Raw genomic sequence first — 27,076 nt, forward strand, 5'->3', positions numbered from 1 at the left:
CTGTGTGTAACTAACCCTTGAAGATGATTCCTACATAATGTCCAAATATTTTGCCATATGTTTTTATATTCAAATTGTGATTTAGCCACAGCACTATACAGCCTCCTAGAAATATTTTAACTATTTTTTAGTTTTATGTGTCTGTAACCCAGAAATAAGCTCAGTGCACCCCTATTTTTTAATCAGAAAACTTATCAGTGCAGTATATTTAACCTTTAACTCCCAGAAGTGATTAACACGTAACTTCTCCCTGCAATATCCATACATTATCCAGCAAACAGGTAAAAAGAATGCTCAAACATATCAAATAGAGGTTGTTGCCTTGATCTTGCACCAAATTCTTGCAACTAATTTCAAAGGAAATTAACATGTAGTAACTGGAGAGAAGAATTGACCATCGAATCTGGGAGTTAAAGGGTAGTGCACCCCTATTTTTAAATCAGAAAACTTATCAGCTCAGTATATTTAACCCTTTAACTCCCAGAAGTGGTTAACATGTAGCTTCTCCCTGCAATATCCATACATTATCCAGCAAAAAGGTAAAAAGAATGCTCAAACATATCAAATAGAAGTTGTTGTCTTGATCTTGCACCAAATTGTTGCAACTAATTTCAAAGGAAATATATAGTAACTGGAGGGAAGAATTGACCATCAGATCTTGGAGTTAAAGGGTTAATGGTTATTTCAATTGAGCAAACGTTGGATATGGCAAGTAGCCAATGGGGCACCTAGTGCCAAGTTGGCCATAACCAATTTCCCATCTAACAGGTGCGATTGGAGTAATTGTTTTGTTAAATTTGATTAAACTCTGAAGGTTTCGATATTTGGAGCTTTTTTTTCAGCTCAGCAACAGTTGCTACATATAAGGTGACTTTGAACATAAGCTGTTAACCAGAGCTGAGTGGACCAATCAGAACACCAGAAATGCAATATTTGGAGTTGGAAATTTAATAACAATTACTGCTCGCCTTTTAGCACATTAGAAGAAAATTATACTCTGAGCTACAAGTACAGATTTTCCTAAAACACTGCACAAACACATAGGCTAGATTTCAACTTTGAGTTACAAGCTGATAAAGCAACACCGGGGGTGTTTGGAGAGGCTGCAAAGGAAATCTCTATTGTAAGAACAATTATCAAACCTCTTTCAGGAAGGGTAGTCAAGACTAGATAAATTATTTACTAATTTCAAGGAAATAACTACCAAAAGTAGTAATAGAAGCTACAATTCAACAAATAATTGATGCTTCAAAATAATGAATCCATTTTGAGCTACCTTAAAATACGAACGGATCAACCCTTTCACAAGGCAGTGTCTTAAATAGGGTTCTCTTAAATATTAATCATTAGGAAATCATGAAAGCAGAGTAATACTATGAGGACCTCTCTAGCTATAAAAGAAACGAAAGACAGATAACAAAGAGAAAACATGATAATGAATTGATGAACACAAAAAAAGTACAGACAATCAGGCAATCATTGTGCATTGTAGGAAAAATATAAAAAAAAATAAATGAAAATGGCAATAATAATAAGATGGTACCCTCTCTCAGCATAACTAATAATGCAAGTTGTCAGTCAATAATGTAATCTATGGATTATAATGTTCGAATTTTCAGTACTGCTAAATGCTGTAAGAAAATTGTGGTAGTATAAAAAAAACATTTAATTTGTGGAAAATAAATTTAAAAATTATGTGAGGTACAAGCTAGCACCTCTTGACTAGAGGCCACCTACAAACTTAAAAACGAGAACTTAAAAAGGAGAACTTAAAGAACGTGAAAGTTCCTTTCAATATAGGAAACAGCACTGAAATAACATCATTCATTAACATTCATTCAGCACTTAATGACCACCTCTCCCTGATGAGCTTTAAGTTGGGTCCCCATCTCAGAGCTGACAGGGGCTTGAGCTCCCAGTTGTAAGGGGGCTAAATCTCCCCTCATTCCCACTAAAAGCTCAAAAACATAAACGATGGAAACGTGACAAATGAATATGAATAATGCTGCAGTGCAAACAGTCATACCATGTGGTGTTACTTTACCTTAGAGTAAGCAAGTCATAAAGTTGTATTTAAATTTAGTCTTAAGTTCTTCTTTTTCAAATTTTGCAGGATTTCATTCAAAGAAAAATGAGGGGTCTAGAGCATTCAGTGAAGCAGGGCAACAGTTCAGACAAAAAAATGAGTACTCTGCTAAGGCCATCCCCTAAAAAACTTAGCTTCTAACCATCAACAAGTCCCTGGTCTGGAAACCCTGGAAATTCATTACTTAGGGTGGGGCTTCATCAAGCAGGACAAAGTGCAGGAAGCTGGTTTGCACAATTCCCCTAGCCTTAGTACTTTACTTACTTAGTGCTTTTCCCTCCCAAAGTTGTTTAAAAATTTAACTGGCTCACCCTTATTCATTGTAAAAATCAAGTTACAAATGAAGAGGCTAGAGTCTAAACTCCCTAGAAAATATGTATTAAATGAATCGTAACATTTGGTTAAAACAAAAACTCAAAAACTTCTTAAATCCCAAACAAAGTGGTAACAAATCTGCACAAATGAAAGCTAAAAGAAACTAAAAACGACTTTGTCCATGTCAGTTTTCAGTGTCAAAGATAGATTACTTTGAGCTGATTGGCTAATTTATGAAATCATTTAATCTCTTAAAAAACCCAAATAGTATCACTATTTTCATAATTTCTTTAAAAAGGCCTTGTACAGCTGAGGGACACCATATCAACAATTGACATATACTTGAATTACTTCCACCAATTGAAAAAACTTGCACAGGTCCAGTAGAAATGATGTAGTTGCTGCTCAAGGACTCTATTTGAGAGGCTTGACTTTGGAGAGGAAGCGGCTCCAGAGAGTGTCACTACCATTGATCTGCAAGTAGCCCCTCCTAAATATTGAACAGAACATTTGGTTCACATTAGAGGAGCGAATGTCTTCATAAAAAGCATTGAAGCCATGAAGTAGCTAAGCTAAGCTTATTTAAAGTCAACTGAATAATTAAAGGAGACAAGTTTCTAAAGGAACTGTGTTGCTGCGTTGATAGGGAGTATAACTAGGTAATTTGCTTGTATCAACTGGGTTAAAATGTAAATTGGCCACTGAAGAGTTTCAAAGCTGACGTTTCAGGCGTTAGCCCCTTGTCAGTATTGCTCTGAAACTCTTTGAAACTTTGAAACTCTATGGTAGCCAATTTACATGCAATTATCAACTCAGCTGATACAACCAATTTATCTTATTAGTTAAAGTCAGCATGGTTGAAGTCATGCCCCTCCCGCTAATCCAAAGAGCAGTATGCGTCATAATGCTTATCTTTTCTTTTAAGTTACAACTGAAGAAATCCATATTGTGGTGAACCAAAGGAAAACCTGATGCTTGGGTTTTTTCAGATTAATATTGGAAGTATGTGTGATTCGAGCAGCGATTAAATCAAACTAGTTTCAACATTTATCACTTAATGAAAGAGCGGCACACTTTTGAATTCAAAAGATATGCTTCGATCATTTTCAGTTTAATTCTTTAACTCCCAAGATCTCATTAGTAATTCTCCTTACTGTCTGCCATACAATTCATATGAATTTAGTTTGGAGAATTTGTAATTGGATCAACCAAGAATCCCTATTTATATTTTTCTTTATTCTTATTACTTGTCCGCTTCTTATTGCACTGTAAGTGTAAGGAGAAATTCTGTCTAGGTCTCTAGTGGGACTTAAAGGGTTAAAAGGTAATTTATGATGTGACCCAGAATGCTAATTGGTCAATATTAGATAATAATGGAGTAATGGTAATCAAACGAGTGATTGAGAAAATGCGGCGCAATGCGCGGAAATAGCGAGCGCACACGATGCTTATTATCCAGTTACGTATTCAAGCAGGAAGCATTCACTATCCTTTAAGTGCTCAAATGGGTTGGTGCCAACCAATCTCGTTTGGGAATTTTGCAATATTTTTTATTTATCGTGAAAGGTATGACGCACACAAAATAGGGAGAGTTAATAATTTGGTTTTACCTTTCTTCTACGAACATTCTTTGTCTCGCGGACATCACGCCATCTTAAAAAAAGGAAAATGTACCATCGTTTACCTAGTAATTATGAATAGCAGGTATATATGTCAAGTACAATTTTTTAAAATAACACGTCGTAAATGTATACGCATTCGTAAGTTGGAGAGGGCCAAAGGGATCACCGAATCAAACCAGGAGATAAATAAGCTTCCCCTACTCCTTGTCACCCTTAAAAGAGCACGCCGACCACTGATTTTGCTAAGTGCTATTTCACTGGGTGTATCATAGTTCCTGTTTGGGTTTGGGAATCGCCCTATTCTTTATCTCTCCATTTGTTTGGAGACGAATCTCTCCTTCATTCCCTTTCCCAGTTTTCAGAAAAGTAGTAAATTCAGAATTCATTGTTGCCTTTTGCGATTGCTGAAAAAATCATACTTGACCTTAATGCTAACCTAAAATATCTAAGCTGGGTAACTTACCTAAAGCTTCTCTTAATATCCTTCCATTGTGCTTCAAAGAGCAAAGCTTTTTTTTCCTTTTATTGATCTCCTCTAGATGCGAGGTTTTAAACTTTCCCTCTGAGCTGGATGAAATCGTTCTCTTGATGAGCTCCTTTTTGTTTCATAGGTCAGCTTTTCCTCCTTCAACTTTCTGATCTTCCCGTCGTCTCTGATCTCCTCTTTCTTAGCCTCCTCATCCTTGATCAGCATGTCGACGTAATCTCCGAAGGAGTCGTTGTATGGGATCATGGCGTGGTTTTTTAAAAAGACCCCGAAAAAGGATGCACATTCATAAATTTAATCCTTTTCTTGTTCATATTCTTTACTCTGCGACCTCAATGTAGCGATGCACGCTTCCTTCCGAGATTTCATGTCTTCTTTCTCCATGATAATCCTTTGTGCTTCTTTAGTTAAGAATTCCGTCACCACGAGAGTAGTTTTGTAGGTGATGTGCATATGCTCACGGTAGCTGTGAGAACAATGACTGCAGTTACCATCGACCATTGCACGACAACCGAAAAGCTTCTCATTGTTTATGGTCTCAATGGATATTCCTGAAAGGAAGCAATGATCATGGCAGATCTGGCCATAAACTGTGCGCCTCACATTTTCTTCACCAACAATTGCATACGTCTTGCATTTCTCAGCAGCACAAACAGTCATGGGGTAGTTCAGTGGCTCAACAATCAAATCAAATGCTTTGAACTTTAGTTGCGTCCGGAAAGTGCTGATGTCGCTGTCGAAAGTCTTGCACTTTTCTGTTTCATCGTTAATCCTCTTCAAGTTCATAGTTATAAGTTCAACAGCTTCCCCCATGGGTTTGCTTAAGGCAATGATATAGTTCCTCGCCTCGTTCAGACTTAACGTCTTCTTTGTGTCGTGTGGTTTCATTTCCATCACTCGCTGGAAAAGTTTGCTGGTGGTTTCGCAAGACACGTCCCAGCTCTCTGAGTACAGGTTAACTTCTTTTGGTGTAAACTCGATTCCTTTCTTACTGCAGGCCAGAAATCTGTGTAAGACAACATAATAAGCAAAACAATACACGCATTTGAAATTTATTTTGATATAATTATAAACATAGATATATATGTATAAAATATACATACATATACACACAGGTGTATACAGTATTTTAGTATTTATATACAGAAGAATGAAAAAAGTCCTAGGTTCATCGGAAAGGAAATCCGTAGGTATATTTTTTCATGACTGCGTTACATTACTTATTTTAGGCAAGCTTAAAGAGCAAATTGGGCATTTTCACCTTTCAGCGCTGCAAAGTCACTGAAAAATCAAAATAAACATTTTGAAAAGCATGTGTGAGAGAAAATCGTGAATTCAGGTAGCATAAATTTCTTAAAAGGCTAAAATGAACTTTCAACTTCACAGAGTGAAATGGTGTTTGTCCTCACTTCAATCTGGAGACCGTTGTGCCTCTGCAATCATAAATATGCAGAGCTGATAAATGTATCTTTTAGTTAGCTGGAAGTATAGCTGAATAATGTACACTAACTGAATATAACTCTCGGAAGCTCGACCGTACGGGTATAACAACAAATACCTGAAAGCTTCGTTGTCGAAACAAAAATAGTTTGACGGTGAGACATCGATTTCTAGGTTGTACTCCTGTAAGAGTTCCTTGAGAACTGGAAGGCTGTCTCCTGGCTTGTAAAAGGTACCCCTGGAGTTCGTAAAGGCAAAGATTATGTTGGAGACAAGCGACTTGTGAAGATGTGTGAGTAGTTCTACCACGCAGAATCTGAAGGCCACAGTCAACCTGGGATTGTTTGGTTTGAGAAGCACAACCACGGCATTAATCTTGTTGTAGAGGGTAAGAAATCCCAAGGTGTTCTCAAAGTTTTCTTTGTCCTTTCTGACACCTCTACAATCACCGATTCCTGGAGTATCGATGAGGTGGTACTTTGTGGTGCTTGTCTCAAACATATACTCCCGAGCCGTCTGGGTAGCAGACTAGCCAGTAGCAAAGACTTCATTTTCATCCGAACCAAAGGAAACATCTATTCCTTTCCCTTCTTCATCGGTAAAGGTAAACCTGAAGTAAATATTAAATAATTTGCAATTATCCTTTCATAATTGACACTTGCTACTTTAGAATAGCATACCACTGCATCTGCAAAGTTCGTCATGTCTCTCACAAGAGCACTGGTTTCGACGTACCTGCCTGCAGGTCACACAACCAAGAGCAAAGGGATGGTGATCAGTGTAAGTAATTATACTTACAGTAAGCACCTTCTAGCGGATTAACCGGTGTTTACCCCATACAGGTTTCACTTGCAATGAGCAATTAAGATGGAGCGAAAAAAAAAAAAGAGAAAGAATGAACAAAATCAAGCAATTCTAATTGTATGAGATCATGATAAAGCAGAATTTTTGTAGGACACCTGACAATGTCAGTTTATGGTGATTTCTGCGCCATGCATCTCATTAGCTATACACCATGTTATATTGAGTCAATGAGCTCGTGCAGGTTTTACTTCTTCATACCTTACAGAAAGTAAAAAAGACCTTTGTCCAAGTGTTCTAAGCCTATTGCTCGTTGCTTCGCAGCCTTCATTTTTCTCTAAAGTATTCGCAAAGTTTGAAAGTCTTTGAGGTTTGGGCTAAAGTTTAACTTCTGAAAGAAGTTTTGAATAAGAAAAAAATGACATGGAACCATAGAAAATTACCAATCTCTCCTTGAATGTGTTTTAACTTTTCAATTTTGAAATTGTAGCAGTATTGTTGGACAGAAGCCACCGAAAATTATACACACAAAAACAGATTGGGTGAAGAAAACCTTGAAAAGTATGAACTGTGGTTCGATAATACTATATTTTTCACATGTGTTTAAAAAAAAAAAATTTCATAATTACCTCTTCGTCCAATCCCAATCCTCTTGTCCAATGTCACTTTTAAGCCATCGAACTCCTTAGACAACTTTTCGTCAATTTCGTTCAGTCGTTCCTTGATGCTAACTTCATCCATTACCCACTGTTTAATAAGACCTTTGAAGTGTTCCTCAAGTTCTGGGTCCATCTTTTCCTTTTTCAAATTGTCGATAGCATCTTGGTAGCCTGCTCCTCCCAGTCTTACCAATACTTTTTGAATGTCCTTCCAGTGTCGATTGAATTGTGCGTCATCAACTGAGGCTTTAGTGGAATGGCCATAAACTGTGTTTCGGTAGTGCTTAATACGAACAAGATCTGCCTCAAGGGTTGTGTCTGATGCTGGAGGAAGTACGTTCCAGCCAGTAGCCGGAGGAGCGAGTCCACAGATGTTCCTCAAAAGAACCATAAGCAGAGTGATGTCAAAATCTCTTGATGAGACTGAAGACTTGATAGCAGGATATAGCTTACCCCACTGTAAGGGATTTAAGATACCTTTCGCTCGAAGTGATTTTAAGACAGAACTAACTTCGTTGCTTGACAAAACTGTGCACAAGTTTTCTGCTGAATGCTTCCTGTCAAAATTCTCTCTCACGATAAGTGTACCCACGTCCACCAAAAGCCGGCATAACCGGGCATAATTAGTCGTCTCTCTCGTGGAGGGAAACGAGGGTGCCACACAGGCCATGAATGACAAATTCTTGGAGGATGAAAGGACTAAATATTAGTATATAAACACAAGTGAAGAAAGAGCATAGTTGGGAAAAACACAAAGTAAAATACCAGGTATGAAATAATTGAGCTATTTCCACTACGTGTGTTCAGTGCAGTTATACTAGTTCAAGCAAAGTTTACTCTCCTATACATTATAATAATGAGTTTATTGGGTTTTGAAAACTGAATCCATCTGTCGTCTCAATTTATGTGTTCATTTTGTAAACTTTTCTCGTCAGAATTTTATTGCTGCTCAATAAAGCATGTGAGTTATCCCTCACATGGTAAAAGTATACGTAACCACCTTTTAAAGCTGTAACGATAGGATTTTTAGTTATCAAGTTTGTATGCTAGCGCTAAAAATATATAAAATCCAAGGTGGAAACTGCGAGATTTTGCCGCTATGATACCGATTTCAATACAGTTAGCTGTAAACAGTTGTTATTAGATCATATCTGTAATTAGTGTTAGACTGTAATTGTCACCTGTCATGATCTTTTGTGTAGTTGTTATCCACCTGAACTTTTTGAAAGTAATTAATCTTGTAAAAGGGGAAATTCCTACTTAACCAATAGTTGTATTAGATTACGTGATCTTGAGATAATTCATAGCATTACCTAATCTTTTGTACCTTAGGCTTAAATAGAGCTTTCTTTGAGAGTATCGGGGGTCAAAAAATAGAGAAAAAGGGAAGCCAGTCAGCTTAGAGGTGCTTACAGAATAAATATACGTTGGAGCCAACTTTGTTGTTGTTAGTCAGTTTCTCAAGGATAGTCAACAGCCGTAATAGATCCCCGACCTTCCTGCAGCCAGCGAGTGCCCCCAGGAAAGCCTTTCCCAGAAGAAGTTTATCGAGTTGTTCCCCGTCCGTCCGTTATTTGTGAAGGCAAAAAAAACCTGTTTTTACAAAGCATCTGCATTGTTTGAAACAAGGGTAGGCCTAACTTTGGCGACTGTAACACTCGAATTATTTAGTGAAGGTGATTTTTCTTTCATTATTTATTGTTTTAAGTAGTTTTTTCTTACGTCGTTAGAGTTCTCGCATAGTTATCTCATTTTTGGATATTTTTTTGAAACTAGACTACTCATTAGGACGAGGAGATCTTTGAACATGAAGAATATTCCAATTTCTCGGTTGGAGGTTTTCACCATTATGCGATCAACAATGTGGTGCACTGAAATAACAACAGATGAATCTCTGAGCTCCCCAAAAATACTCAATTATAGAATAACGATGAAAGAACTGCCCTTAGCACTTTCAAGTCTGTGGGAGTCTCCGCCATTTGGTTGTTGGCCAAAATGGGTAACATAAACACGAAATCAAAGGCCTCACTCACATACGGGAAGCAATATTTGTGCGGGTACAAATATAATGGCTACCCAGAATTACCGAGGAACCATTTTCCTTACTGCAACTGAGGGGCATGCCAAAATTCGTCATTTCTGTGGTGAAGGTGATAAACAAATTCGGTATCGTACTTGAAAATTTTTCAGAAACTTATTGTTCAGTGCTTGACTGGTGATATTGTAACCCAGCGGATAACTCCCTATCAAGTAAACAGACTTGCTGGTTTATTTCAATTTGAAAGTAAATATCAACTGAGCAGCGAGTTATCTCATGGATAACGCTACGCACCTGGCCACCGAAGCCAGTGTTTTAGTTTTCATCAGGGTCAGTAAAACCATGAATAATTCCGATTTCAATCCTACATTTCTTAAACCGTTGTCATTTCTACCGCTACAACTTCAAGAGTCATTCAAAAAAGGCAACATCCGAGGACTCAGAGTGAAGAAATTCGTGAGTTACTATCTACAGACTAATCAATAAAGGATCCAGGCTAGATTCTGAACTCTTCAGACGACATTTACCCGGCGTCTACTCTCGATTAGCTCACGATACTGGCTTTCGGAAAGGTTAGAAATTGTACAACAGAGGTACGCTCGAGGCCCGTTCAATCCTGAACGCTTTATCGTGACTGATCACTCAAATGGTACTTTTTCGAATTCTTAGACACTGCCTTTTCTTCATGACTAAGTTAGCTGCTTTACTTTCCTCACAACTAGCTATAGGCCACGTTTTTTGCAGCAGTGTGGGGCCACAGTTTCGGTCGGATTGCTTGAAACAAACATTTGTACAAACTTTCAACCACTCTTCTCACTACCGTCATACGTTTGAGTTATAAGGAGGGTAATTGATAAGTTACCTTATCACGACTACTGACACCAGCTCGAAGTAACTTATCTTGAGCAGCACATCACACATCCAGCCGTAAGCATTAAGGACGGATTCCGAGAAATAGATGAATAAGGCGCCAATCATGTGATCACCACGTGTAGATTCACATGTTCAAACCTGACAAATAAAAAGGACCTTTGAGCTTTTGCTGCATCTGTGTCAAAATTAAAATTAAATGACGCAAATGTGCGCTTAACTGGTTCACGGCCTATTTTTAAGGAATAAAAAATTGAAGTTAGCGGCATCAAATTTTGTCGGACTTTTTCTTATACTTTTACATTTTCTGTTAAAACTACGTCTTAATACACGAATCGAAGATAGAGTGATAGACAGTAATCATTTTGATTGCGTGACTTCATTGGAATGGTATTCGAAAGGAAAATAACTTGCTGATTAAAATTCCTGTTCGGAGTGTGGTAAGCACGTGGACGATTCACTTTTCCAGCACTTCATGATAATTTCTCTGGTATAGTTTGAAACGTAGCTTAAGACACTTTTCCAGACTCACTGTTACATCCCTTCTGAGTTTTCAAACATTTCTTGTTGCGAAGACCAGCATTTCATAGCGATGAATGTCTCAATCAGCGATAGCATATTTTAATTAACTCTAAATTGAATTAGCGATTACAAAAGAGAACAAATGTACACAAGGAAAGTGAAAGAGGCAATTTACATAAGACTCGACCCAAATAACATAAACAGGGACAACGGAGCCGAAATACCGGAAGCGTGGATGCCTATAATAAGAAGACATCAAAACCAACGACGCACGAAAAACCAGCGAACGCCCGAGGAAGCCATGGTACATGGAAACAATAGCCAGATCGAAATGCACCGATCACAACAGACCACCATGATATATAATGCCATGCCACAACCAGTCGACCCCATCGCCTGAAGAAGACTTGCAGTAAGCAGTCGAAACATTGCGTTCCACATCTAGTGACCTTGTCGTGAGACAACAGAACAAACTTATAATATCAGAACAACTGTAGTAACCAAGCGACAGCCTCGCACTTAATCTTCGTCATTAATTAGTGAGTAAGTTAAAGAACACTTCGAAAGTGTCACTGTTGTTACTAATTCTAGTCAGGGCTTCTTAGTATAATGATCTTTCTCCAGCGACGAGCTTCCAAGATCCAAGTACCTTTATTTGGGTGATCTTTTGATCTATTTTTACTAGTCGTTACGAAAAAGGTCGAAGTTTAGGACAGAATTAATATACATCGATCAAATGATGTAAAACCAACTACCTTGAGGGTAAGATGCAAGGTTTCCATATTTGACCTGAAAAGAGGCGTTACGGTACACATACATACATATATACATATACTTTATTTAAGCTCGAAATTCAGTGTAGCTGTAGAGCTAACATATTCGAGAGAATAAGCTAAAAAAAATAGATAAAAAATAAAAATAAATTAAAAACAAAAAACAAAAAAAGCACAGTATTCATAACACATTGTTTCTATAACCTCCGCCTAATAATCAATAACACTGAATTCTGCACTCGAGCTCAGTGACCCGGAAAACAACGATTAATTTCAAGTTCCTTACACTCACGAAACGGCAAGGAACATTGCCTCTCCCGTAAAAGTGCCGTTAAGTTAATCCACGGCAAGTTATCTCTGGTACCTCACCTGGTTTCCCGTGTAGTCATTGGAGTTTACTGATACCCATGTACACTGCTGGGTGGAGAGAGGCCAGGCTCCCATAGTGTCTGAAAACACGGTGAACTCTCTTTATTCCCATTAGCCTGCAGAACCGGCGTAATTTTTTTGCGTCTTACAAGCGCTGAGCGAGCGCGAAGGGATGAGCTCCTTCCCACGCCTCCGTTCGACTAAAAACACAGAAAGAAATACACCTGTTCTGCCGGCTACACTCCCATCTGAACAACTAGTTCAGCAAGAGATAAGATATGCCTTCGTGTACATTTGTGACCTACTTGCAAAAGAGCTATGGCTGTGATACTTAAAGCTCCATCTCATTGACCGACCACAAGATCACGATATGAAACTCTCAAATTAGCAAACTGTAAACAGTACTCTTCAGAATAATACACAAAGTGATAACGACTAAGAGTATCAGATGACAATATGAGTCAGTTCACGTCAAATTCAAACTACCGCAATTGCAGGAGTTGGAACATTTGTGCTCCATTAATGTTCTTACAAGTGCCGCTACGACGCAACAGAGTTTTTATCAAACGAAGGCGACAAAATTACAAACTGGGCATGATGCTAAAACACTCACACCTCCTAATTCAAGAATTAGAGTGTAAAGAGAGGTAAAAGTACAGTTATTCAAAAAAACAAAAATAAAGCCACGCCAAGCCATTCCAAGGAGAGTGTAACAATCATCTGTACAAACAGGAGCACTGAGGTGCACATTAACTGTGGGCTAAGAACCAAATAAGAAAATATTTTCCATAAATCCTGGTAATGTGTAAAAGTATTTTGCTAATCCTAGATCCCTAGATCTAAATAGTTCTTTTCCCCTCCAACTGATGAACTTAGCTTGAAGAATAAGGAAGATTGGAGGAGTGGATGTTGTGTCAAGAAACAGTCTGAAACCAATCAAATTGTTTATTTTTCGTCACATGTGAGCTAATGTACTTATACTTTAAGGCGGTGTTACATGTTTTTGACTGTATAAAGCTGAAGGGTCAAGGCACCTCTCATGTAATTTTAAACTGACTAGCTAACAGGAACAAGGAATAAGTACATATTAACAACGAAGAAAAAGTAGCATGGGGCTATGCCTGAAAATATTGTGTATATTCCCTAAGTTGTCTTGGTAGAAAACACTTTCCATACAGCTCGAAAGACAAGATTACTTGTCAGTGCTCGAGGAGATAGAACATTGACTTTCAGAACCAAACACATCTAACAAATATGTAGAATGACCAAAACTACGATGACATAGCCCTTTACACTGAAGAATTGTCTCTCTCTACAATAACTTAAAGCTCAACAGCTCCACTCTTCAGATGGACAAATTCAACCTTAGGTATCTCGCAGAAATTGAAAAAGAAAAGGTTAAATTTGGTAGAGCCATAGGTTTGCCCCTATTACCTTAAGAAGAAACAGATTATTAACCCTTTGATTGTTAATTCTCCCATTAGCTGCTAAAAGTTTCTCTGTAAATGAGTTTCAGATCAAGATAACAACTACCTGATAAGTTTGAGTACTCTCATTGTCTGTTTGCGGAATGTTCTTTGGATTTTCTGGGGAGAAGTTACATGTTGATACTCTTATGAGTTAAAGGGTTACTCAGTATACTAGCATTACAACAATTACTCAACAGAAATTGGAAACAAATCATGTTGGTGGGTAGTGCAGTTACACACAGTATATATTAAGTCAAGTTAACAGTACCATCCCTTTCAAAAGGTTTCTTATAAACTTTGAGACTCGGAGCCAAACTTGTAATTTAGTTTCGCGAAGCTGTCAGTGACAAAGAACATCTTAAAGAAAAGAAAAACACCAATTTAAAACTTAATCCTCCAGTCTTGGGACTATTCGAACCATTGCACCCATTTCCTAAAGTGTCCAGAACACGGTTAAAGGCAATGCAAAACAAATTTCCAATGACGTAAATGTATCTCCAACCTTAGAGTTTGTATGTTATTGAGGGGCACAGCGCCAATTTTGATGTTATATATTTCAAACCCACTATTATGACAACATTTACCAATAAATAATTATAAAATTGTTACTGAGTTGGCAATGAGATTGCAAAGTTCAAGTGCAACTGTCCTACATATAAATAAAAGCAGTTGAATGGTACAAGATAATGTTCAACACTTCTTTTCATAAGAAAGAGTAACAGGTTGGTCTAAATTTTAGATCATTAATTATAAAACCTTAATGAACAGCATGGATCTATGTTTTAAGTTTAGGGACCACTATCAGTAGGTTCATTTACCACATGGACATTCATGTAACCTTATTTACATTAATGTGCCTTGGGCACACTTTTGCATGACTAATAAATCCCAAAACGACAATTCTAAACTTAGAATTTGAAAAAAGAAAAAAAGATGGTGGCAAGTGACTAAATCTGGACCGTAGAGTGTGCACAATGAAAATAATTTATTGTAAATGAACAGCTCTGCAAGAAATGCATGAAAACACACATAGAATTTGAATGTTGATAAACTGCTAAATAATACACTGAAGCTATAAACTAAGAGACTAACACACCATGGTTAGAACCACTTAATACCTACCAAAAAAAATTCCCTAGTTTGTATATTTGTATATTTTACACATCTTTACTGATGGGGCCAGGGCAAGAGTTCTTCCTACCTGCAAAAACTCCTTTGCTTCAATGAATATTCACAATCTGAACCTCTACATTAAAACTATGCTTTCCAAATTGTGGAAAATTTTGTACTGAATTACTAAGCTTTATTCTCTAGCTACACTTTTATACAAGTTCTTTTATAAGATTTTTTCCAAATTTTTTCCATTAAGATTTACACCGCTAAGCAAAAATAATGTTCACTGCATGAAAGTCAGTGGCTTTGTAATCTTATATTATTTGACAATTGAATTTTGAATTTCAATTCCACTGTCAAAGCATTATGTTGTCATCATCACTGGAAGCATAGCCATTTGGGTCATCACCTATAACCTCTTGCTCCTGGTCAGATGCACTTGGCGACTCACTGCCGACAGACTGCACATCATCTGGACGGAGCTTAGGGAGAATGCTTTGCTCTGGCCAAAGCCATGGTTTGTAGCTTGGTGCATGTATAGATTTCCATGCTTGATAACCTAGAGCAGCTTTGTGAACCTTGGTTACAACCTTTATCAAAAGGCAAGAAATAAAACATCACATACAGGTATAAGAGCCAGGTACAAGCTGCAAGTTGAATTTAAGAGACCATTTTAACTTGTCTAGATTTCCCTTGCAATTATAGGCTCACATACATACAAGCTTCAAGTTGAATTTAAGAGACAGTTTCCACTTTTTTAGACTCTCCCTTGTTGCTCTACAATTGTCTGATATTTTTTATTTCTACTTTTTGTACCCTTTTCAAGAATTAGAAATATCACAGTCAGTGTCATTTGCCTCAAGTACAGGATGCATTCATCTTGTGAAAATAACACTCCTCTTACATATGACATTGTGAGGATCTCTCTGTATCAATTAATATCTTATTCTGTAGATCAAAAGAGAAGATTCTATTTGTTGTTTAGATTTATTGACTGAACCAAAAGTATTTTTCATTAAAAAAAGATGGCTCACAGACATTATGTAGAAGAGCTAGCTTCTTTAAAGGTAGAAAATTAATTTATAGACAACATGCAGTCATCTAGGACTATGCTGTTAACATCAACTGCTTTCCATCAAAAAGGAAAAAACAAAACAACAACAACCACAACAACAAAAAATGATAATAACCTTTGGAGCAATCTTTGTTGATGCCCTGTTAACTATCCACTTGGGTAAGATCCCTGTTCATAGAAAGGAAATTAATCATTTGGTGATTAATGAGTTGTTATTATTGTACTAAAAATTTTCCTAAAAGAAGACCCCTGTGCACTTCATAGTTATCACTATTACAATGTACGTTGCCTGTGCCAGGAGTTGTAACTCTAGGATATTTATAGTAATTGTCAGTATAAATCCTTCCTTTGCCCTTGTAACTCAAAACTAAAATTGCTATAACAGTACTCTGTCACACTTTAATTTCTATTCATTTTTAATCAAATGTTCACATAACAGTTTTACCATTAAAAAAAAAAAATTAAAGTAAAAAAAGGGAACAGAGCAACAAACTGTGAAAAATTACCTTTCAGATCCACTTGCGAGACGTATGTAAGAGAACAACCATCTCCTATTCTACGTACATAATATCCACTAAGAATTGAATTACCACGGATTAAGCCTTTCTTTGAAGGTACATCCTAGGATTAGAAAAACACTACAGTATTAAATATTATCACACTGCAAGCAAAGTTATACTGGGTACAGCCATTATATGGTAAGTCATTTGTAAACATCATGCCACACACACACGCACACACACAGAGTTGTTTGAGGTCCCAAAGTCTCAATTTTTGGCAAAAAATTTTCAAGGAAGCTGTAATTAACGTAGTTGCAATGTACTTTTTTTTTCTAATAATGTTCAAATCAAGAAATCATTCTTCTGATTAGGTACTGCATCTTTTAGAGAGTAGTGTATACTGCTCATTTTTCTTCCAGCTTCCATTTGTAGTGTCTAATCAAGGGCAGTATTCACTCAAGAAAAGTATTTAAAACCCTTTGACTCCTTAGAGTGACCGCATGTAGCATCTAATTTCTCCTTACTATATCCCCTATGGATCTCACATTAGGGTTCCAAGAATAAAGGAAATGATCAACAACTAAAGAAATTCTTGATTGTTACACAAATATCCTGCCAGTACCTTGGAAAATGTATAGAGTAGAGTGTGGAAAACTTGCATACTGATGTTAGGGTGTTAAGGGTTATTCCAGTAAATTTAAATAATGTAGACACACAGAACTGTTGATTCTCACCTTGTGATGCACTGTGTGGTTAAAAATAATGAAGTGATCTTCTTCCCAATACCAAGACCTCTGAGTTACAAAATCTCTGTTTTTCATTGGAGATGGGCATTTAACTATTAACAAAAGAAGAGTGAATTTTGTAGTTGACTGTGACAGGTACTTGATATCAATGTTGCTAAAACCACCCATATCCTGTAATTAAACACCTTAACAATTTCTGACAGTATGAATTCCTACTTCACAATGTACAGTGGATAAAGTGTTTGGCAGTCAATTCAATCTTATTGAAATTTCAGCCATAAATTAAAAAGCAGGAAAACTCAGTTCATACTAACGCAGTCCAAGATAATTGGGTTTTAACCAATTGACATTTTAATGTAAATTAGCCACTGTAAACAGTTTAACAACTGACCTTTCGAGCATAAGCCCTTCATCAGAGCAAAGGATCAGAGGCTAATGCTCAAAATGTCAGCTTTTAAACTCTTTACCATGGCCAATTAACTTTATCAACTCAGTTTGTAAAACCAAATTATCTTGTTATACTCCCCCACCAAAATAGCATCAGTTTTTTATAAACTTAACCCTCTTTTCACATAAAACAGACTTTGCCGTCTTGCTAAATGTATTCGCTGATACCATTAAAAGAAAAAGAGATTGACTCACTTGAGTAGTAACCTATGTCATTATATCTGTCCAGTTGACAAATTTCATAACACTCTAGCATATTATCATCCCAAATTCTCCTGTAGTCTGCATCATGAAGAATATCATACATTAATGAGAGTGACACATCTTGGAAGCTGGTGACCACCTAAGACAAAGCCAAATAACATTAAACATTTATTTTAGCCATGAAGTAAAACCAAAAATCATTCCATGAGCACATGTTGGATATGAGTTGGCTATAACCAGTCTTGTATCCAACAAACGCAAATGGATACATTTGGATTTTAGCTCTACTAATATTGTAACATTGCAATTCCACATTAGATGACTCAGAATATGAGCTGATAACCAGAGTTGAGTGGACCAATCAGAACAGTAGAAATGCAATGTTTAGAGTTGAGAGTTTTTATTATAACAATTATTCACCAAAGTGAAAAATTGTTTTAGTATATACCACACAGAAACAGAAAAAAATGGTTTATTTCTGTCAATGTACCAAAGATGGTTGTTATAAATTAAACTCTTGTCACAGAGTTTCGATTGCAAACTAGCCAATCAGGGTGCACAAGACCTATGTGGTACATATTAACAAGGAATATTGGTAGCTGGAGGTTTCACTGATTTACCGGCATCACTGTGTTTAGAAACATATTAACAAAACATTTCAACCATCACAGAAATATCAGATTTATTAGAGGAGCACTTTATCTTAAAATACTAGACAATTAAAAGGTCTCAAGAAGATTGGAATTTAAAAAAAAAATACTGGGGCTTTTTGCCTATTGGAAGAGAAAGTCAAATTGCTTTCAGGTACATTTAAAATTAGGGTGATCATCTTCTGACAATCTAAGAATTGGACTTCATATTTAGTGACTGTAATGATGTACTCAAGCTTCCTCTGTTGTGGATTCTTTTAGACCTCCAAAACCCACACATAATTATACATACTAAGACATACTGTACATTTAGTTGTACTTTAACATAGCTATAACATAATTGACTTCTGTAAAGCAGGTCTATTCTCAATTCAAGCTTAGTAACTAATTTGTCTCTGGAAAATCAAGAATAGTGTGACTCCATCCACAAAGAGGTTGTTCCTTTGGACAATTTTAAGTGCAAAGTTAATTTTTTTAGATTTTTCGATGAAACTCAAAGACCTAAATTGTTTGTAATAATGCAATTTTAACACAACCTAATGTTTGTTGCATTCTCATCGGTTTTTTTCTTTTTTTCAACAATTAAACTTGTATTACTTGTAGGTCAAAATGGCATTCCTCTTTATTGCTAGTTTCTGTTACAAAATCTGCATCAAAGAAACTTCTTATCAGAGAGCAAGAATCACAAGCGAACAAAAAAGGTTTGCACACTTTGTGCAACAAGGCTACTTCCAAAAAGGCCTTGAGGAGGTTGGGGAAACCATAATAAACAAAAATATCTGAGACTCTACTCTTTGATGAAGTGTTGACAAAAATACATGTGGCTGACAGCCCCTTTAAATTGAAGCTACAAGGCTTTTGACATCAACTTTTGGAGAGCCTCTAAGTGAAGACTGAGGAATAACACAATATGTAGGTTATGTTATTTTTCAATTAGTAGTAAAGAAGCCTGAGTTTTAAGTTTTCCTAAACTTCAAAACGACGAATTGTATTATCTGCTGTGAAATTTGCACACCAAAATCCCTTAGCTTCAAGTACAAATGAACCGTTGAAATAAGCTAAATAGCATTTGTACGTGAACAACCTTCACCACGAGACAACACGAATACTAAAAGCTGCCACAACGAATGTTTAAATGTAGACCACAAATCAAAAAGCCCAGATGCCCCCAAGATAAAACACCCGTTCGAGTAACTATTTATATAAATGTTGACATGATATATCAATCGAGAGAAACTTTCCAGCTATTACAAAGAGTGAGCATGACTTAATGATGACATATTTTTTGCAAATTGAAAAAACTGCAGGTCGGGACCGGGGTAAACGGCATTTTCTCGTTAACCAATAAATTTACATATAAGTTCCATCAGCTTAGCTCCATCAAAATTCTTTGTTCGGTAATTTTTTATAGTCCTTTCCAGAAAAGATTTTTCTGCCGAAAAATCTGTGGCCAGTATATTTTTAAAAAGGCATATTATCTGCAGGAAGTGATTTAGCTTTCTTGCCATTGCGGATCGCTGCATGACTTTACGGCCAATTTCACAGCAGGAAAGAATTGGAAATAAGATAACGGTGAACATGAACATATTTCGACATTTCCCGAGTGTAATTTTTGTGTCAGCTTATCGACAAAGTGTCATACATAATGTTGATGAAAGATTTTCTCTGTTAAAGAAGATAAATAAGTTGATCGCCTATTATATTTCTCTACAAGTCGCACAGTGCTTGAGTTCAAATGCAAAACACAGGGCAAGCCACATCAAACTTCACTAAAGAGCTACGTGTAGTTAAGGCCATTATTATTTAAGAGTAAAACACACTTATGAGACTGTATTAACGATCGTTCTGCTAAAGCAAACCTATCAATTCTAATAAAGGAGTAAGCCTATTTAACAGCGATCATTTCAGGGGGATTAACGGAAATAAAGCAAAGAGAATTAATATCGATCGTCTACGAAATTTAACTCAAAATATCATTAGAATTTTCGGGACATCTTTTAATTTTCTTCCCACAATCTTTTATCGCGACCGCAACAACAGAATTGACCAGGTTCAACGATAATTTATTTGGCAAGTCTCATAGAGAGGAGGGTTAGTTCCAGTACACTGAACTCTCTTATTTTCAATAACTCAACTCGTCGGTAGGTAAATAGTCAAATTAACACTGGCCGAGTTGTAGGTTATGGTCTTCGAAATTAGCTTTTACTGTTGAATCTAACGTATCTTTCTCTCACCTTTATGAGCCTAACCGTAGAGCCCTCTTTGACTTTGGAGTACACCTTCGTTCCCTGTTTATCATACTGTAAATTCCAGCCTTCGACGCTGTCTGCCAGTCGACGAAAATGCTCAAAATCGCCTGCCTTCGCAGTGCGGACTTCGCCAAGTTGCATCGAATCGTCACGAGCCACGAGTGTTACTTCTCTTCTTAACGGCGACCCAATCACTCTCCTTGCTGAAAGGAGGTCTTACGAGGTAAAAAGGGAATGAGATGAAATCGGAAAAAAATTTAAAGGGTGATTGCCAAATCGTACAGACACGATTTTCTTCGCCTGTGGCTTGTTGTAAACTTCGGACTTCGCTACGGTTGATTCAAAACGTCACCCGAACCCTGAATGTGTGATTAGATGACGTAACGCATTCAGTCGCTTGGCCAATCAGAAGGAGAGCACGAGTCGTGGGGTTAAGGATCATGCACGTGGAGGAGACATTCTACTTTACCTCAAACTGTGCAGTTTATTGCACAAAAATTGGAATTGTGGAACTGTTTCATATCACAAAAGAGTAGTGTTAAAGCTAATAATACGCGAAGGGAAACCTGACTGCTACAATAAATACTCTCTCTTGACGGTCGTGTTGGCTGTGTTTTCGCCACCCACAAATTTAGGGTGAGGGATGGTTGCTATAGCAATTATTGCGCGGTTTGAGTATGTAAAACTGTTTTCACTAGCAGGTGAAGGAAGTCATTCACGCTTCTTATTCTGAAAGGAGAAATTAAGGCACGATGAAATTATGCATGCCACAGTGTTTTTAAAACAATTTATTTTTATTTACGGTTTTTTTTTTAAAATAGGCTTTCAATTTTAAGTAAAATTTGCATATAAATTGACTAAAATAAACTTCGGCAGAAATAGTAACTCAAGGATGATTTCATTTCGAGGAGGTGGGTGGAAAGTATTTTCCAGTGACGCACTTTGACGCCTCGCCACCATCGAAAATTCTCGCCAATATTCGTTCAGACATATTGTTTAATTTTTTATGAGATATTGCGAGCCTTGGAGTTTCAATGAAAAACAAGCATTAACGAATCAGAAAGAGAAAAAAACGAGTTTTGCTTCGGGAAATATTATTTTAACTTAGCAGTATAAGGGAAAACCATTAAATTTTTATGAGGGTATTTCCACCTGGCTTTAACAGTGTGTGCTCTTGGGAAAATCTAACAAGCCTGGGCACACTTTACATTCAGAACTAAAGAAATCGATAAAATCAGTCAATCGATCAATAGAAAGAAAGCCTTACTGAGATACAGAGATCTGTGTAATTTACTCAGCTGAAATATATCACAGTTTAACTGGCTACAGTTACATCTATTCAAATTTAGTATCGTCGACGAGTTACTAGTCATTCCGATTGAATCGCGTCGATCGTATCTTGTTTCTGTTCTATTTTTTACATTAATTTTTATTGCATAAATAATCTAATGCAATATTTCAATTATTTGAGCATACAATCGACTTTACTTCTTTGTTGCTATACTTGGCTCTAATAAATGTTTATACAGGTTCCCGAGACTTCCCAGTTGTGCAATCAGTAATTAGGTAATATTTTATCGCGACTAACTCCCAACCCTTCCGGTGATGTCGAAGTATACGTGCACGTGCATTTGTTAAGAAATGGAAACAGGCGACTCGGAAATAACAATATAAATTCGGTCACTACTTTAATTTTTCGTGTTATTGATTTTTTTCTACACTGAGTGTTTAAAAGCCAAGGTTGAGTCCGGTAACGTGATCTGCAAAAAAAAAAGAAAGACGCCATGTGCGTGCTCGGCGCAATTTTTAGTCGGCCCACAAATACTTCTGTTACCAGCAATCTAGTTCCAAAAGTCACACGCAATGGATAAACGCCGGATGGCTCTGGGAGCCAAATCGTTATTCCTGAAGAAACAAATTTCAGTATAGACGCTTCATATCGACAAATAATTTACCCCTAGTGAACTGATTTATAAAAAGCTTGCGTTCTTTATCGGCTCTGGTAAGGCAAGCGCCGAGTAGTTTGTATGTGAATTTCCTCAATAATATGTCACACCTTCACGTATTTTTTCTAAGACACCCATTAGTGAGATCCGTTCACTCGGCAGTCTTTCCTGACAACGTAGACGTGTGTATGTGAGCGTTGAACTGTGTGCCTTAAGAATTTGCTTAATGACGGGTAAAAAAGTTTCGCGTGAGATTTGGTGTCGATATTATACATGTCAGTCAAGTAAATGGACTCGATTATAGAGTTTTGACAAATCTCTCTAAATCGGCTCAATCCACGATCTCTGTGTCAAGGGATGCTTATCGCTCTTCTGAAAATATAATCCTGAGAGCCTTCACTGACAGTATAAGATTTCACTCTTTTGTCTGAAAAATTCGTGAGTCTGAAAAATTATCTTTTCAAAACGTGAAGAAGAAGCTACACGAGTAGGTCACGCACCTGGTAATGTCCTTAGCAGGAACATCAATGAGCAATAAATGTTTATCAGATCGGTGAAACGCTCCCGGGTATATTCGTGATCGAAAGTGTGTTAATTATGTGTAGACACCCTCTTTCTAAGATTTTACTGACAGGGAATGAAAACGACTGGAGCCCACCTGACTCTTGGAAATTCGTCCTCGAGATGTAATCATTTTTTGGATATAAATTGAATAGGCTTTTCCTTTTTTTTTTAGGATATTACGTAGAGGACAATCACCGACGTCTTTGCAAACTACACAAAGCAGATCAACCCATGAAAATTTCATTTGATATCGATCGAATCCATGATTGTCTATCTGATAAAAATTATGAAAATAGGTCACGGAACTCGAGAGTTTTTTAACATTTTCAACGTCCGCATGAAAAGAATAATGTACTCTATTGTTCAGTCTTCCATTTTTCTAGTGACAGTACACAAGCGAATTTTTTCTTCAACACCTATGGTGTATCCAGCCTAGATTCCATTAAAGAAAATGTACTGACCGAGTATCATGAGGATTTCAGGTGATCTGTAGTTTCAATAGGCTTAAGGCATAGAGAAGTCTAGTTGAGGATTATCTTAAGTGTAGGTTTCGTAAGTGAGATGCGCAGTGTGCTTTTGTTATTTAAATAAACTCTTTAGAGAACGTGAATCGAGTGCCGAAGGCTTGCACCGAAACAAAGACATTAACACTTTTCAGGGCACCCAATGTTTTTATTCCCATCTTTTCAAGAGGAGATTTTGATTTATTAAAATACGGCTGAAACATTAAATATATGGTAAACCTTTGAGACATTTGCGAAATTTAGCCATATTAGAGATTTAGAGATATCAGTTTGCAAAGAGGTTTGCTAGCATAGGCGAAATTCGTTCCCTTTATTCGGACGACAAATTGAGAACGATTTTCATTTCGACTGCCCATCACTCTTAGTGTTTAAAAGACAGGTTTTCAATCCTTTCAGCAGCTAAATCTTAGATTTCCGTAGGTACTCCCTCCGTAGGTCTGGGATAGTGGTCTCCGAGTATGCGCCCATCGTACACATGCTCTGGGAAGATCTACTTTCAGAGATCGATAAAGGAACCCATCCAACGTAATGGATTCTCTCCCATGCTTGAACTCGAAAATATTTTACTTCTGGAACAAGCAACAAATCCAAAACTGGGGAGTAGAACAATTCCCCGGCAAACAAAATGAGCGTGAGAGTTTTTCGCTAAGCAAAATAGAAAAATTCAATAGATATAAAGATAAAATTATATTTAGCTTGGAATTTAATGTCTGAAAATTACGTCGCTGGATTGAGTTTCGTTCTGCAATCTTGATTTTTGTACTGCATGTTGAAATATATACGCCAATTAATATACTTGCTTCTTGGAGATCATCTCTGTGCTACTGCACCAGGACAACAGTTATTGCACATTTAATTCTTATCAGAACATTTTGAATAAACTTTTTTATTATTTTTGAAAATGATTTTTATATCTTTGTTAGTTGAAAGATCTATAAAGCGGTAGTCAACATATGTGACACCTGAAATATTTAAAAAAAATGAAATAAAGTGGTAACAGAATTTTTCTCGACACCAGCGTCAAATAAACGACTGACGAATAAATGCCCGTTGAGAGACAAACCCCAGGTGATCTTTTGAAGGTTTTAAAGTCCACGAGCTTTAATACAACGGCGCTAGATCACAGAAATATCACAAGTCCACACATTTAAAACTTAATATTATATTCCTACTTTTTCATCAGCAAAGCCGAAAAGTCTCGTTGGTAAGTTCTGGTCAAAACAAGCGCGCGCGGTTACACTAATCATGCAGCCTACAATTTTCTTGCACCAATTTTATCTCAATTAAAGAGGAAGATAAGAAACCTTACTCGATAAAACTGTTCGAGCCTGCTTTGGAGCCTTTAGTAAAGAGGTCTGAAATGGACACAAATGTAGGAACGATAACCATACCTGTAATTCAGACGGCTCGTTTACTGATCTCTGTAATGACCACGGTGCATCATGTAAAACTCGTCCAGTCACGATTTTTACGGCTGTCTTACGTTTATGAATATAGTTTGCGTCAGGCGTGTTTCTCTGCAAGTGTAAACGACCAGAAAGTGTTTTAAGAAGCACTTGTCATTTTCTAAACTTAAACCGCAATTTTTGTGACGATTTCAACAAAATTAGGCGATATCCTATTTGTTATTTCGATAACAAAGGCACCGTGAAAAAAAGGAAAAATTGAACTCCGAGTCTTTAAGATGGCTACGATATGGCACGCAGGAGCAACAGGATTTTTCAAAAAGGTGGGGGGGGGGGGGGGTCACACTGTGTCAAACATAGGTTACAGAACAGATTGTGATGACGACCTAATTGGCTCCTGGTTTTTCTAAATGTGACAAAAAATCCCAGGATTCCCCCCTAGCTACACCCTTGCAACACGTTTGGGTTTGGTTTTACCCTACGTGTTATCGTTTCCCAGGCTGCCCTCCACATATTAAAATCAAACTGTATTTATCTTTTGAAAATCACCTTACAGTTTCTTTACGATCTATTTGGTTGAAATAAATCACATACTTTAACAGTTTCGTTTCAGCCGGTTACTCATTGTGTGGTCTCCCAACAATGTGCACTGGGTAAAATGCCAAATTTTAGTGTCATTTAAGTAAAATTAAACAACTATTAAACCCAAAGACAAATTTAAGCCATGTTTACTAAACTTAAACATGACTTAAAAATGTACCTTTGTTTAGGCGAGGTTTAAGCATTCTTAAATGCAAATTAAATCGACATTGAGATTTAAGCTATGTTTAAGTCATTTTAACCGTACTTAAATCTTTGAAGGATTTAGGGTTACTTTAAACCACCTTAAATCTAACGTTAAACCTATTGGGGAGATTTAAGGTCTAGTTAAAGGAGCCTTAAATACAACATTAAATTTATCATAATATTTATGCCGTGTTTAAGGACCTTAAAAACACATCAAATCTTTTGGTGTACACCAAGTCTACTTTATTGACATAATCTCTCACCAGAACCAGAAACTATACGAGAGCAGCCTCCAGCAACCTTCAATGAATTAATCATAGATTAATATTAATATTATGTATTTAGTAAAGCCACAATATTTCACGCTACTGATTTTATTGCTTTTTCAATTCTTTGGGTAATGAAACTGTGTTTGTTGATTGTGAACAAGAGACTTGATTTCTTGTGTTGGAAACTGTTTCACTAAAGGAAGGTGGTTGCACAGGGAATTTGACTAACCTGAGCAAATAAGGTATATTTCTTCAAAACCATATAATTTTAGTATATACCAAACCAGTGGACAGTGTTTTTTGCATGCTCTGATTGGCTACTCAAACTCAGGATAGTACATGCATGTGCTATCCACTTCCCAGCTTAAGCTGAAGTGTGAAAAACTTTTTTTTGCAGTGTTCTGAGATATAAATTTATAATTCTTTTATCTCACTGGTTTGGTATATACTTCACAGCTCATTAAATATCCACCACCACTAAGGATAGATAGATAGATAGATAGATAGATGAATGGTGCCAATTTCCTCACTTGCAGCCAAGGGCTGAATTGCGGAGGAACCAGAGAGGTGAGATCGGACGTCAGCATATTAAAGGCGCCTCTGGCAGCCGCTTCAGTCCATTGTGATCACACCTCACCCACCCAGACCTACGACGGCACAAATCGAGATAGACCACAATACCGGGCACTACGTGCCCTACTCTTTGCGAACAGTGCGTGCGTTCTTTTACGTCCCACAATTTATTTGTAACATAGAAGGGTTGTGAGACGGGACCTCCGGCTTTACGTCTTATCCGAGAGACGAAGCAAAGTGGGTAAAGCATCTTGCTTAAGGATACAGCGACATGCCCCTGGTAGGACTTGAACCCGGGCCCTTCGACCCAGAGTCCAGCGCACTAACCACTGGACCACTGACGCCACCACGAGGGGAATAAGGGGAATAATATTTATTGTTAAATATATTAAAAACAACAACGACATGTGAATGTAGATTGATGTTAATAACTGGCTGGTAAAATAATGGCACGGCGTGGAATAGGGCAAACTGCCATGAGTTTTACATTGTCAAGAGTTAAATAAGCTCCAGCAAAAAGACTGTGTATCCTATAAACAGGCAAAAAGTAGCTTGATGCTCTAGGTTCAAAGT

The 27,076-nt window shown here is 37.1% G+C and overlaps 2 protein-coding genes and 1 pseudogene across 3 annotated transcripts; all 3 read right to left on the reverse strand.

Moving 5' to 3' along the window:
* Positions 1 to 2,615: 2,615 nt before the first annotated feature.
* On the reverse strand, positions 2,616 to 7,082 carry LOC149035528 (uncharacterized; annotated as a pseudogene). The gene is made up of 4 exons (XR_016182204.1): positions 7,018 to 7,082; positions 6,069 to 6,560; positions 4,487 to 5,516; positions 2,616 to 2,891 (listed from the first exon to the last, which is right to left on the reverse strand). The product of XR_016182204.1 is annotated as an uncharacterized LOC149035528 (transcript).
* A 266-nt stretch (positions 7,083 to 7,348) lies between these two features.
* On the reverse strand, positions 7,349 to 10,459 carry LOC149035529 (E3 ubiquitin-protein ligase DZIP3-like). Its single transcript, XM_089191931.1, has 2 exons — positions 10,311 to 10,459; positions 7,349 to 8,092 (listed from the first exon to the last, which is right to left on the reverse strand). Exon 2 carries the CDS (start codon positions 8,078 to 8,080, stop codon positions 7,355 to 7,357), a length of 726 nt encoding a protein of 241 aa, XP_089048057.1. The 5' UTR covers positions 8,081 to 8,092; positions 10,311 to 10,459; the 3' UTR covers positions 7,349 to 7,354.
* Positions 10,460 to 12,909: 2,450 nt separating this feature from the next.
* On the reverse strand, positions 12,910 to 21,314 carry LOC113674621 (START domain-containing protein 10). The gene is made up of 6 exons (XM_027191109.2): positions 20,421 to 21,314; positions 17,528 to 17,675; positions 16,874 to 16,977; positions 16,146 to 16,260; positions 15,755 to 15,807; positions 12,910 to 15,154 (listed from the first exon to the last, which is right to left on the reverse strand). Exons 1-6 carry the CDS (start codon positions 20,574 to 20,576, stop codon positions 14,921 to 14,923), a joined length of 810 nt encoding a protein of 269 aa, XP_027046910.2. The 5' UTR covers positions 20,577 to 21,314; the 3' UTR covers positions 12,910 to 14,920.
* Between the last annotated feature and the right edge of the window lie 5,762 nt (positions 21,315 to 27,076).

This window comes from Pocillopora damicornis, chromosome 13 (assembly GCF_964200805.1).
Source record: "Pocillopora damicornis chromosome 13, jaPocDami1.2, whole genome shotgun sequence".
Taxonomy (NCBI): domain Eukaryota; kingdom Metazoa; phylum Cnidaria; class Anthozoa; order Scleractinia; family Pocilloporidae; genus Pocillopora; species Pocillopora damicornis.

Coding starts and splice junctions, on each gene's coding strand:
- LOC149035529 (XM_089191931.1), bottom strand. CDS start 8,080: ATGGCCTGTGTGGCACCCTCGTTTCCCTCCACGAGAGAGACGACTAAT.
- LOC113674621 (XM_027191109.2), bottom strand. CDS start 20,576: ATGCAACTTGGCGAAGTCCGCACTGCGAAGGCAGGCGATTTTGAGCAT. Junction 16,978..17,527: donor TGACATAGGTTACTACTCAA/GTGAGTCAATCT, acceptor TTTTGTTAATAG/TTAAATGCCCATCTCCAATG. Junction 15,155..15,754: donor CAACAAAGATTGCTCCAAAG/GTTATTATCATT, acceptor CTTTTGATAAAG/GTTGTAACCAAGGTTCACAA.